Raw genomic sequence first — 13,551 nt, forward strand, 5'->3', positions numbered from 1 at the left:
CCTAAAACTTTCTCACAGCCTCCTGGGGGTCCCTTATCCCTGCCTTCAGGGATGCAGTGGGGATAATGGATCCCCAGTGGGTCCTGGAGCACACCGCACCCCAGGTCCTGGGGATGCGCTTCACTACTCTGCAGCCAGCAGCAGCAAGGCTGGGACTGTGTGTGTGTTTTTCCTCTGAAACCTACATTTTATGTCAAACTTCAAAACAAAAGGACAAAAATAAAATAAAAAAACAACCAAAGAAAAATACCCTCATTGAACATCCCATTTTAAAAATTAAAAACGGCAGCATTTCATTGTAATAGTTTGACAGCCCCTATGCTGACCCCACCGTTGTTCCTGCTCTGTTGGAGGGGGTCAGGCAGAGGGGAAGAGCTATGAAATGCAAGACTCTTGGGGACAAAGCTCCTAGGTTGTTGCCTCCTGCAGCCTCCTCGGTTGTGGCAGCAACAGGTGGAGCAGGATTGGGATAGCACCTCAGCTAACAACTCCACTTCCCAGTCCTGTCGGTTAGAAGGGGCCAGAAGAAGAAGCGGGGGGAGGAGCTGAAGGATAGTACAGCTACCAGCTCCACTCTGTTTATAATAGGCTGGGAGCTGCACATGCTACAGGAGCTCAGCATGGCTACCGTTCCAGTTCTGCTCCTGCTCCTCCCCCTGTATATGTAATGGAGTCATATCTGTAGGAAGAGCATTTGGTGGGGAGAGGGATCCTGCAAGCAATATAGAGCCTGCAGCTATCACTTTACAATCATCAGTATGATTCTGCAGAGCAGGGACTTGCTGTTTTCCATACTCTGCTCCTGCTTCATTTCTCCCCATTTCTGTGCCCTTTTCTTGGCCTCGGGGAGCCAGGATTGTCCGAGGAGTCCTGGAGAGGGCAAATGAGTAGGCAGAGAGGGTGGGACAGCCAGCCACAAATAGAGTGGGGGTTGTGGAATGCAGCATATTTGGTTTGTGCAGCTGCTGGAGGAGCTCCCTGTGCCCTCTGGGTACACTGTTGGGGTCTGATGGGGCAGGGAGAGTGGGGAAGGTGGTGACAGCTCCAATCTGGGAAGTTACTTGCAGCAGTTTGGTGCATCGCATTGTATAATCAGAATCAAAATCAAGTAACTTTTTAAGTTTTGCATTTTGAAGCTGGCTCTTGGTGGTGTTCATGAGCTGAGCTCAGGTTAAATCCTGAGATGTAAATTTGTTTGGATCCTGACCATAATATTTTCCCCAGCTTTGTGGGGGGAAAACAAAACCCCCAAATCTAACCATTTTAAAACAGGTAATTTTAAAGGGTTGTATGTCAAAAATCTGTGACCAAATGAACTCACATTTGAACCACTGTCTCTACCCAGAGCCCTTTGCTGGCATTCTATTTATTAGGGCAATCTAATTTTTCATGTGAATTTTGCAGGACTTGGAAAAATATTCTTTACATTGAAAGCTCAGCTCCTCTGGCACCCCATTATATACTCCTTTTAGCATTTTCATTGGTTTTGTTATTTATCCACTTCTTATACTTGATTTCTGTTATTTTATAGCTTTGTGCTAAACAATTAATGTAATACTGAACTAAAATATAGTAATCTCAAATTTATTCAAGCACAAGAAAATTCATTTTTGCCTCATGGAACAAGGACATACATGGTTCCACGAAAGAGATAAGTGAGGTTACTTTGTATCAGTTATAAATTTGGCAGACTACCAAATGTTAATTTGCTTTTAGCTAGTTGAGATTAAATGTAATTCCTTCCCTGAGCAGCCTTAAAGTAAGCAAGCATGAAAGCATTTTCTGAGTAATCTGGGAGGAATTGACATTTAAAGGAGTTAGCATTACATCTGCACTTTAAGGCTATTAATTTCATAGATAAATTAACTACATTATTCTCTCTTTATCTTACATTTTGAAAGGACTCCATCAACCGGAGAAATGGCAGCCCAGGGTCAACTGAAACTGCTCTTATCCCAACCGTATTGTAATTGGAACTTGCTTTTGGAAACACTGCTACAGCATGATTATCTTTTAGTGAAAATTTTATTGAGAAGTTCAAGTAAGTATTTGTGCTTTGTTTGTAAGAATGGCAGTGAGAAAACACACATATATTTTTGAGCTTTGCTACATTTTTCACTATTTGAATATTGATGGAAGGATGCCAACCAATTGCGGGCATCAGTAGTCATCCAGTTAGCACTGGGACAAATATTGAAAGGGTGGGGGAACAGAGGAAAAATAAATCTTTATCACTTTTTAAGAAAGTTGAAGTCAATCTGAATATTCGTATTTTGAAGGCAGATAGCATTTTGATAGACTACTATCACAACTTCAAATCAGTTTGCTTTTCAGAATAAATTAATGAATTTGAACTTATCAGAGTTTGATATCAAAACTGCTTTAAATAGCTTTTGCTTGAAAAATAGTCTGAGTTAGGATTCTAAAGGATTACTTGCTTTCAACATTGAAAAAACTTCTAAGAGATTTTGCTTAAGAAATTGTGTGTGTTTATGTTACTGTAAACTGCAACTGTTCTTCCTCATATTTAATAGTTACAGATATGTAATTATGAGAGAAAAGGAAAGCAAGTGGAAGCATGGTTCTACACAGGCTTTCATATTTTATTGTTCTATTTCTTTTGGAAAACAATAAACATTATTATCACATCTAACACTTTAGTAGCTTTCAAATAAAGGAATCAAATTGCTGAATAGTTTATGGTGTAGTTACTGATTTGGAATAATGTTTGCAGTAATATTGAACTATATTCTGTTGTTAAAATCAGTTTTTATCATTCTGTTGCAAAGGGATTTCTCATTACTTATCAAACAGAAAATATTAGGTCCACATATTATTAAACATAACATAATTTAGTTCTATCATTTTAAAGTGGTCTTACATTTGTCAGAAGCACAACATTGCTTCAACTTCTGTCATGCTTTTTATTGAGTGCTGAACTGCATTCACTTACCTATTCAAATACCTGTCATCTTTTACAAAGACTGACAAATGTTTGATCAGGATAATATTCTTACCCTGGTGTTATCCACTATTGAATTTTATTAGCTGTTTCAATTATCACAAGAATGAAGTGACAGAATTTATTAATCTATTGAGTGACCAGTCCCTTGAGCTTCAGAGGAATATATGCTTCTGAGAGTTAGAAATTATGTTGTTTGTATATGCTGTAGAACTATATTAACTACAATAATATTGATGAACTGTTGTTTTACATAACATTGAAACCTACAATAGTCTTTTTCATCTATAGTAATTTCTGTTTGATTAAATATGTGCTGGTAAAACTGACCCCATTCTTTACATTACAAATTTGATATTTTATATGAAAGAAACATGGAGTGCTATAAAATAGTATATTATATGGGTCAACAAAACACATTTCTCAAACAGCATTTCAAACAGTCAACTTCTGCACATAAAACTCTTTGGGCAAACTGATACACTCTTGATAATTTTACATATTTGTAGACATGTGATTGATCTGGTTTTCTGTATAAAGTAATCTAAAATTATCAAGAGCTATTTCTTGGTCATAGCAAAGACAGCAGATTTTGATTGTTCTTAGTGCAGCCCAAAACTTACACTAATATACATGAATACGTATTTCATCAGAAGTAGTGTTTATTAATGTATTCATTCACAGTGATATATTTAAGCAGTTAAAAGACAAGCATATTTTAATTCTGGATTTTGGAGTAATTTGCATAACTGACCACAAACTACCTGAAATTTAACTTCATAGCATGGGTGATACAGAATTTCTAAAGAGAAAAAAAAGGACAACATTTCTCAACTTTTTCCTTCTCTTATGCTCAAAAACTAAAAAATATGTCAACATAAATTACATTTAAAGAAGTGCTTATATGTTTCACATGTATTTGGGAAAAGAGGGTTGATGATTATTTGTATCATCATAGTGCCATTGTGCTCATTATGCTAGGCATTGTACAAATACATAGGGCTAGATTGTAGTCCCCATTCCTATTATGTGGCTATGTGGTTTTTCATAGATTCCAAGGCCAGAATGGACCATTGTGATCATCTAGTCTGACCTGCTGTATAACACAGGCCATAGCACTTCCCCAAAATAATTCCTAGGTATGGGTGGAAGGATTAAGATGCTTCTCCTGTGCTTGTGTGGCCTGTGTAAGAAACATCCAAAATATCAGCAGTTCTCCAAAATGGGAGAAGGGCGGAGAGTAGATGGAGCTGTGACTCTCATTGAGTCTCTCTCAATATTTGATGTTGGAATCATGTGAACACATAAAAATCTAAGTTTCCATATTTTAAAAGTAAGTTTCTAACTCTCATGGTTGTGGATAAAAGCGTCAAAGTATAAACCCTAAGGATTCAAAACCTAGAAAACAAATAAATAGATTCAACATTTATTATTTTTAAAAATCTGGTGATTTTTAAGCCGCTTTAGGTGACTGAGCATTTAATAATCAAAGAAAAGATGGAACTGAATTTCAGAAATGCCCCCTATCTCACAGAAGAATTCAGATATTTTTCACCTCAACTGGATTGAGGAATTAGGCAGGATTTCCTAACTTCTCCTTTGCGACTTTTTCTTCTCCCACTTTTGAAAATATTGGCCTGAGATTTTGATTTGGAGAAATTATTATTTTTCATTATCACAAGAAATTACAAAACAAAACTTTAGTGTTTGGGAGAGGTCTGCAACTGTCATGTCATTTGATTTGGATATTAATCAATTGTTTTATATTATTTCGTTTTATTAATATAATGATAATGGAAATTACCCAATTGATGAGTAAAGTTTGTTGATAGCAATTAAAACTCTTACAGAAATAGCACTGTTTTAATCCCTGCCGTTTTAATTTATGCACAGTAAATAATCACATTTTAATTATGTTTTGAATGTATTTTGAATTAAAGTAGGCATATACTGTATTTTTATTTTAAAAGTATTTCTGCTATTTTTAATGACTACATATAACTTAAGCAGACATAACCAATCAAATGTTATCATGTGAAAGATTTCAGTGTTTGTAAGTGGTATTGTGTTTTGAAATATAGTTCATATACAGTTTTCAGTTTGTTTTGATTGACACCTTTTATTTCCATGACTGGAATTCATTGGTAATTGTACTAACCAATATTTTATTTATTTTCAAGAAACTGAAGTATCAGAATGTAATGAACAGACTTCCTGCATAAATCAGATAAATAATAAAGAGCCTAGTTTGACTGAAGCAATATTTACGGTGTTATCCTATTGCACTTTGTCATCCAAATCACTTGGTAGTGTTCTTGAGAGCTACATGGAAAAAGAGCAACTATGGGATTGCTTATACAATATGTCAGGTATGAAAACAATTAGTGGAATAAGCATTTAAAGTCTTGTTCATTTTGAGATATATACTGATATTCGTTTTTATTTTAATAAGTTGCTCCAAATTATGGAAGGTTACCTTAAAATCATATTAAAATTGAAGGATCTTGAAAAATCATACTAGGAACTTTTGCAGTCTAATACCTCATCAAGGGATTGTAGAAAAAGTGGAAATCTTGATGGACACAGTATTTTTGGTTGCAGAAAAATGTGGTACAGTGGGAACCCAATTTTCAAAAGTGTCTGCCTCTGATCATGGTGGGCAGGGGTTGTTCCAAATATGGGAGGACCCAGGCAGCAAGCAGAAAAAAGCTCCTGTAACTGCTGAATGATTAGTTTCTCTGTTCCTTCCTGTTTAACATAGATACCAGCACCACACTTTCACCCCTAACTTTTGAAGAGGGGTGACGAGGGGTAAAGAAAAAGGGGGACTGCCACTGGGGTAAAGACAGTCGGTGGGGATCCGAGAGAGAGATGATAAAGAGGGTAATGACTATCAAGGGGGTAGAGGTGCTCAGCTCCCCAAGAGTGAGTGAGCTGCATGGGAGAGGGGATAGCCTGAGGCACAGAGGGAGAGGAGAAGAAGAAAGGCAGAGAGGCTGTTGGGTTTCAAAGAAGGAAGAGAGGTGGGGATCAACAGAAACTTCAAGGAGGTTCATGGGATGGCGGATAAGACTGAGAGGGGGTTGGAGGCAGACATTTTACCTCCTGGACAGGTAAAAAAAGGTGGGACGAAGCCCTTTAGCAGACCCGAACAGGTGAAGGAGAGTTAAGTTGTGTGGAAGCCTCCATTCCCCCAAAAAACTAAGGGAATGAAAGAATAGACACACAATGGGAAAAAGAGAACAATAGAAAAATTAAAGAGGAGAGAGATGATATAATACAAAAGAAAAGAAGAAAAGGTGAGAGGGAAATAAGAGGAGAGAGTAGATAACAAAAAGAAGTAAGAAGTCCATGCTGTCAGTAACACCATCTTTTATCAATCAGACAGAATATGCTATTCAAATTTCCCTGACCTAAGATATAGCACCTAAAAGACCAAAGGAACCAACCCTCAGCTCCCATATAACTCTGTAGCTCCTGCACTTATAAAATTACTGCTCCAGCATGCCCACTTTGCATTACCTCCCACTTGTCTCACCAAGGCATGTTCAGCAACTGCTTCCAAGAATGTTGAGCTACACTTCCAATCACTGTGGCTCAGTTTTCCTGCTACATCATCCCCAGTCACTCCCTAGGCTAAAGCTACAATGGCCACATCTTCCCTACTGCTTCCTCTCTCCTTTCTCTATTCAGGTTTAACTGAAGATTCTAAATTTTCTGAGGGACATTTCTGCTGAGTTCCATTTTGGGGTCTACTGTTGTCTGTCCTGCAGTGCAGTTCATTTGTTGATTGGAATGTGCTCCTTCAATTTACCTCAGGCCTGGTCTACACTGCCAGCAGCGTCAACGGGAGATATGCAAGCTACGTACTGAAACTTGCATATCTCCCATTGACTTGCTAACTTTCACTTAGGCTATGTCTATACTGATGGCGGCACAGTTGGTGCCACCAGATTGATTCACCAGGATTGATTGAGCGGAAGTGGAGACCTGCTCAATTGACTTGGAAATCGACGCTGCTAATCCACCCCCGCCAAGAAGAGTAACGCTGCGTTGACGGGAGGATGTTTCCCATTGGCACAGTGAAGTTAGGACGCTGTGGTAAGTAAAAGTTGGGACGTTAACGGGAGATATGCAAGCTACATAGAGTAGTTTCTGTCGAAAACATAGAGTAGTTTCCCCGAATTTCATGGCAAGTGTGGACATAGGCTTACTGCGGCGTCTTCACTGTGCTGCGTCAACAGGAAATGCCCTCCAGTCAACACAGCCTGCTCAATCGATCCCGCTCTGTTGATCCGTGGAGCACCACGCAGAGGAATCAGTATAGACATACTCCCAGTCTCACCTTCTTTTTCCTCATTCCATTTTCTTCATCACCCATCCACAAATCACTTTTTATTGTAGTTTGGAATTATAGGAAACTAATGGTGGCCTCTACTCTGCCAAAACCCCATATTTTGAGGTTTTGTGGCAATACGCTTCCACACATACTCTTCAAAATTGCCACTCCAACATCTGGCGGAACTTCCAGTAGAACTACATACTACATGACTTGAGGGCTGCAGCACTTCAATTTCTGGAGAGAATGGTAAATTCTCTACGATACTAAAAATAAGGGAAAGAATGTCCCTACATTATCTTGATACCTGCTTCTCACAACATAAACTGCATTGTAGATAATTAACTTGTGGGATATGACCTGTACTATATTACAGTACTCTGGGCTAGATGTTGGGTTTTTTTAAATTCCATCTTTTTGTCACCGGAATGTTGTCTTATTTTTTCATTCTGCTGGTTTTCTAATTAAACAATAACAAATAGTCTGGTTAACTATCAAATAGCATTCTCAGTTCTGGGATAATGTTATTGATGATCCAGCTTCAGAAGTAAAGAAGTAAACAAAAATGGTCAAATTAGCTGGCTCCATTAAAAGCAAACAAACTAAAAACATGTGCAGCATGGAAAGGGACAGTATCAATTGGAAAAGTTTTATTTTTAGCTTAAATGGAAAAAGAACAGAGAAAAGGAAAGGAAAAAGAAATAAAACTATAAAATACACGCTCCTATAAAATTGTCACATTTTAATTTTCTAATGTTTCTCTTAATTTTTTATAAAACTGTAACTATGAAGTTGTTGTGAATCATAATGTTGCTACTCTTATTTTCACGGGGCTTTTAAAATACCTCTTTCTGAACTACTAATAGTAATCAAATGTTCACAAATGGCTATATACATATTGAATGTTTAATGCTTTTTTTTTTTTTTTTTTTTTTTGGGTCTGAAGTTTCTAGTTGTGGTGAATCAGAGCCAGAGATTATCAGATGTTTGAAGTTGACTTTGATTAATTCAGTCAAGGGTATAGTGAAGCAGATAATTTCTTTGATGCATTCATGGGAGGCAACAGAGAACTATGGAACCTATCAGCACAAGCAAATAGTTCCTGAAAGTTTGCTGAAGACAGTTCCAAAAGAATGGAATTATACACCCAGAGAAATGAAGAGAAAAGAATCTGGGAAATGTAGGTGACATTTAAATTGTGTTCTTATATAAACCTGTCATAAGAACTTGTTACCCATTTAATGAGAACATATCAAAACTGAAGAATTAGAATTGATATGTGGTATGATTTGAGAACAAACATTATCGAAATTCACAAGCAAATTTCCTGATTTTTTCCAGAGAAGTATTAGTGAAATTGTTGTTATAATTCAGTACATTTCTCTTCCTTATTAAATTAGAACAGCAGTAACTTGGGATTTACATCCTTGAACACATTTGTGCTGTTTTTTTTAAATCTATATAGTTATTTAAAGTCTTTTCATGAATCTCCCAGCAATAGAAAATAGTACAATGAGATTCAAGATATTCTAGAATCATCTCTTGGTGATCAAAACCAGGAAATCATTTTATTTTATTTTGTTTTGTTTCTCAACCGGCGGAAAGTACTGTGAACCTTTTAGATTTTGTTGCTTGTAAATATCTCATAGTCATCACAGTTTTAATTAGGATATGTTATTGTGGTTGAAACATTACAACCTCATTTATCACAGCTTTATAACACAATGATTTATATTTATATAGCATTGAAATTAGCATACAGTTTGCAAGTGCAGATATTTTTTTCTCCATACCGTTATTAAAATAAGTAAGATGATAAACATAGATAATAGAAACATTTTTTAAAAGGATAGGGAGTAAAGATGTTTTCAAGTACTTTTTTTTTACTTGAAAAAATTAGTGGCTGAAAAACCTTAATGTTAAATTTTGCTAGTATCCAAAAAAATGATTTGCAACAAAATCATAAGCTGATTCTCAGTTGCACTGACATCCCTTCACAATATTCTGGCAATGAAAAGGGGCCTTAAGGTGGGAGTAAGTTTATTTTAAGCCTATTTTGTAAGGCTCCTTTACACTGCTAGAGCATCTACCCCATTCTTTTTCATATCCTTTTTCCTTCCCACCTATTCTTTCCTGCTGTACTTGGTTTCCTTTTTCTTTTTAAATGTGTTCTTCTCTCCCTTTTTTCTATCTGTGTCTCTTCTGTAGTTATCTTCCAATTTCCAGATTCAATAGTAGATGCTGTACCAGCATACATCTTACTTATATTGGGGAAGCCAATAATCATGAGTAGTGTGAGGACATTTGTGGGCCTAAAAAGGAAAAGGGGGGAAAAAGGTAAACATTAAAAATACACTTCAGTATCCTGAGAGATTTAGCTTACACTGATTTTAGCTTACACTGCAAATTAAACAAACAAACAAAAAATACAGAGCAATTTTAAAGTCAAACTGCTGTGTCGTTTTATTCCAAGTCACTCAGAATAATGAGCGATCTTCATCTCTATTCGATGTGCTGTAATAGCTGGGCTGCGCTCTATTATTTGGGCTGTAATAGCTAGCACAGCAGGACTAGTTACAAATGGAATAGTGATCTTAATTCTAAATTTTCTTGGTTTTCTGTTTTCAGGTCATTACAGGTTCTCATTTAAATTGATTTTTGGAGATTAATATACTGTAGAGTACAGTTGAGGTCTAGCTACACTTTTGAGCAATTAATATTTTCAGCCATTTTCACTACAAAAGTTAGACATCATCATACAACACTCATAACTGTACTGTGATAGAACCAGAATATTAATGTTAATCATGCCTTCTTTCTTTCTCCCTTTCTTTCTTTTTTTTTTAAAGGCTTCACAAGGCTTGCAGCTCAGGCTGTGTCTATTGTAATCAGCAAGTTACCTACAGTGATTGCATGTTTGCCTCCCCCAATTAAATACTTCTTTTTTCTGTCTGAGAGGAAAATGTCAAAAAACTTTGTTGAATCGAAAAAAGCTGGCCTGCTTGTCTGGAACTTGATTGTAATTATATGTCGGATATTTGAGGATGGAAACACTGCAGAACTTTTAACAGGTGCAACACTTGACAGATGGAGCAAAGAGAAACTCAGTTTAGTTCGTGTGTGTTTGGAAAGTATTGTGGGAAAACAGAAAAGTAGTCCTACACAAGTTACACAGAAGGTTATACAGAGTATAGAACAACAAAGACCAAACTGGATTGAAAGCCAGTTGCTGAAAGCAAGAAAATTGAGCATTGACTGGTAAGAAGAATTTAATATTTTCAGATGGTATTTTTCTTTCACTGAGCTATTTGAAAATGTTCATAACAGCATCAAATAAATACATAAAACTATTGCCAGGTGAACAATGATTTTATATTCTCTAGCTTAGTTCTTAATGTAGAGAAAATTTGATAGTAAAAGATTTGTGGAAATCAATTGCATAGTAAAATGTAAACCACAGTTGTTTCATTGTAACAGTCTATTCACATAGAGATTTCTTATTATCACAAAAAACAAGGACAATTTAGTTTCTACAACTTTCTATGTGGGAACAGGTACACTAACTGGAGGGCAGCATATTATGTTTGTAAATGGATTTTGCTATGATGATTAAATTAAGGAGGACTTAATGTCTTTAAACAGCTTTCTGTATTTTTCTGTGATTAAAAAAATAAGCACATTTCACTTTGTAGCCACAAACCCTGAGGGCAAGTGGGGCATATCAAAACAGGACAGGGAAGGCACCCAACTGTTTCTTTATGAGGCAAATATCAACCTTGCAGATTTGACATCAAGGTCCAGATGTTTTGAAACCTGGCAAAGGTTTCTCGAGGAGTTGAATGGATCTAAATATGTTTACAGCTTTCTCTTACCAAAAATTAGTTTTATGGAAGAAAATTGTCTAATTTTGGTGATGTGTATTACTGTTTTAAAATACTCAGATTTCAGATATTAATTTATAGGAGTTACACCAATAAATTTGTTGACTATTGAAAGTAAGGTTGCTTCTCTTTTTTATATATATTTTACAAGGTCAGTGTCATTAATTTATTTCCAGTAATAATCCATATAAACAATATAGTAATTCAGATTTGAATCACCAATCTAAATCAAAAGCTTTTGTGCAGCACACTAAAGTATTTTCCTTCTAGGGGTATTCAGTTGGCAAGAATAGCAGTAAACAGTAATAGTATCACACATATGCTCATTGACAGTGACCTTCATAATCTTTATTTGCATATACTACTAATATACAGGTTTTAATCCAATGATTAACGGATTAAAGCCAGATGCCATTCATGTGACTGGTCATAAAACAAAATATTTTTAAAAATTTGGAGACTGATATCAACCCGAATAGTGTCATAATTCAAAGTATAATTTACTCAGATTATAGGCTCTTTTTAAAGTAATGGAAATTCAATTTAAGAGCAGTGTCTAGGTGCTGATTCCTAATAACTCACAGGAGTGCCCTTTAACTTTTTGTTTATATCTGCTTAATTTGAAAAATTAATCATAAAGTCAAATAGATATAGTATTATACTAACTTTCCTAATATTTAAAAAACTTATTTACTAGCTGTCACACCAGGTATCTGACTGTGGGCAATGACTCTCTCTTTCATTACAATGTTGAACCAACTAGCCAAAAGAATATTTTTACTCATTTTGAGTTCAAGGAATTGAATAATACCATTACTTACTCTCTAAATCTCCAGTCATGTCATGGGCTCTGCATGGGAGGGTCATCATAGTGGAACTCCCCATTGGTGCATGGGCTTATGCGTGCATGAAGCTCGTTGCAGGAGTAGGGCCTTTCTCAGAAAACATGTCATTGTACATCCAAATGACTTAAGACGGTTTCTGAAAGGGAAAGCCAATGTTGCTCTAGTGACTAAGTAGCTGAGATATTCAATGCAGAAGCAAAGGTTATTTATTAAAACAATTTGTAAAAGAGATTCAGTGAAGTAGGAAATTCAAAGAATTAGCAGAGGTAAGGAAATGGTCCATGCAGAATTGTTTAGGTTGCTAAATTTAAAAAGGATCTTTCAAGAAGAGGATTCTGATCTCACACTGATTCTTTTGAAATAAGTCACCTATAAGAATCTTCAATATAACAGTGGAACTTACTCACTATGGAGCCATCCCATGATTAAAATTGTGTGTGTGTGTCTGTATGTCTGTATGTGCATCCATATTTATATGTATATAATTATAACATATATATATATATAAGTGTATGTGTATGTTTGTTACACGCATACACCCCTATCTCTAGTTTCTGTGTACCTGAACCACAGAGGACATGTACAGGAAGCGCATAATATTTTTGTAAACAAAAGTGTGTAGTGTTTTTTATGTTAAATTATTTTAATTCTTATCAAGATTATTGTTTTGGCTGTATACAAAATTACTTGATAGATTTTTTTCAGTTGTTGAACACACATTTAACTTTACTTTTATGGAAATTAAAAAAAAAAAAAAAACTACAGTGGAAAAAGTGGCAGTTGTAAGCATTGCCTGTTTGTATACTGCCTGAAAGCATTACTATTAATTAAAACAACCTTCACTTTGTAGTAACAGCAGACTGTAAACAGTAAAGTTAGATTCTGGAGAACACACAGCCCAAAAAGTAAAGAAATGTCTGTCTTTGCAAAGTAATTTGTCGAGTTGAAGATTATTGTTTTTCATCATGGTGACCCTGACTTGGCTGACTGGGTGCATATACAGATTAAGATGAATGCAGTTATTCCTTGGCTGAGGTCTGCCTCTTTCAGGGCACATTCTCCCTAATGACATGATTGATAGGCAGTCCCAAATCCAGAGAGGAACTCATTAATCATAGGACTGACTGAATCCAATCATCTGCTTCACCTGCACAGTGATGGACAGGAAAGGATACAATTTGGGTGCTGACACTGATACACTCCTTTGTCAGAGGGCCGCAACTTTTTCAGTGTCAACCTCTAAGAAGCTTGACAAGAAATTCAGTTTGTATCTATACACAGCATCAAAAGACCAGACTTAAAATATTCTTTATTTCTAAAGATCAATTTCTTTTTAAGCTTTTCTATAAAATGTGCCATAATAACGTAGTATCATTTACTTCTCTTCAGCAAAGAACAAAATTATAGTTTATATTTTCAAACTATTTACTCTGTAGGAAGTTCTGAAGCTGCATGTGGAAGCAATATCAGCATTAACGTCCAGCAGCTGTGTAGCATTTAATTGAGCCTTCAGGTCAACAGCAA

The 13,551-nt window shown here is 35.9% G+C and overlaps 1 protein-coding gene across 1 annotated transcript in view; it reads left to right on the top strand.

The window, feature by feature from the left end:
- The window catches only part of KIAA0825 (KIAA0825 ortholog), a 284,840-nt gene that overhangs the window by 100,053 nt on the left and 171,236 nt on the right, over window positions 1-13,551 (top strand). The window contains exons 13-16 of the mRNA XM_067568905.1: window positions 1,902-2,041; window positions 5,143-5,331; window positions 8,248-8,481; window positions 10,151-10,559. Coding sequence (XP_067425006.1) covers window positions 1,902-2,041; window positions 5,143-5,331; window positions 8,248-8,481; window positions 10,151-10,559 — 972 coding nt within the window. The remainder of the gene's footprint in view (window positions 1-1,901; window positions 2,042-5,142; window positions 5,332-8,247; window positions 8,482-10,150; window positions 10,560-13,551) is intronic.

Source organism: Emydura macquarii, unplaced genomic scaffold (assembly GCF_026122565.2).
Source record: "Emydura macquarii macquarii isolate MOO-44397 ecotype Brisbane River unplaced genomic scaffold, CSIRO-AGI_Emac_v2 contig_2897, whole genome shotgun sequence".
Taxonomy (NCBI): Eukaryota; Metazoa; Chordata; order Testudines; family Chelidae; genus Emydura; species Emydura macquarii.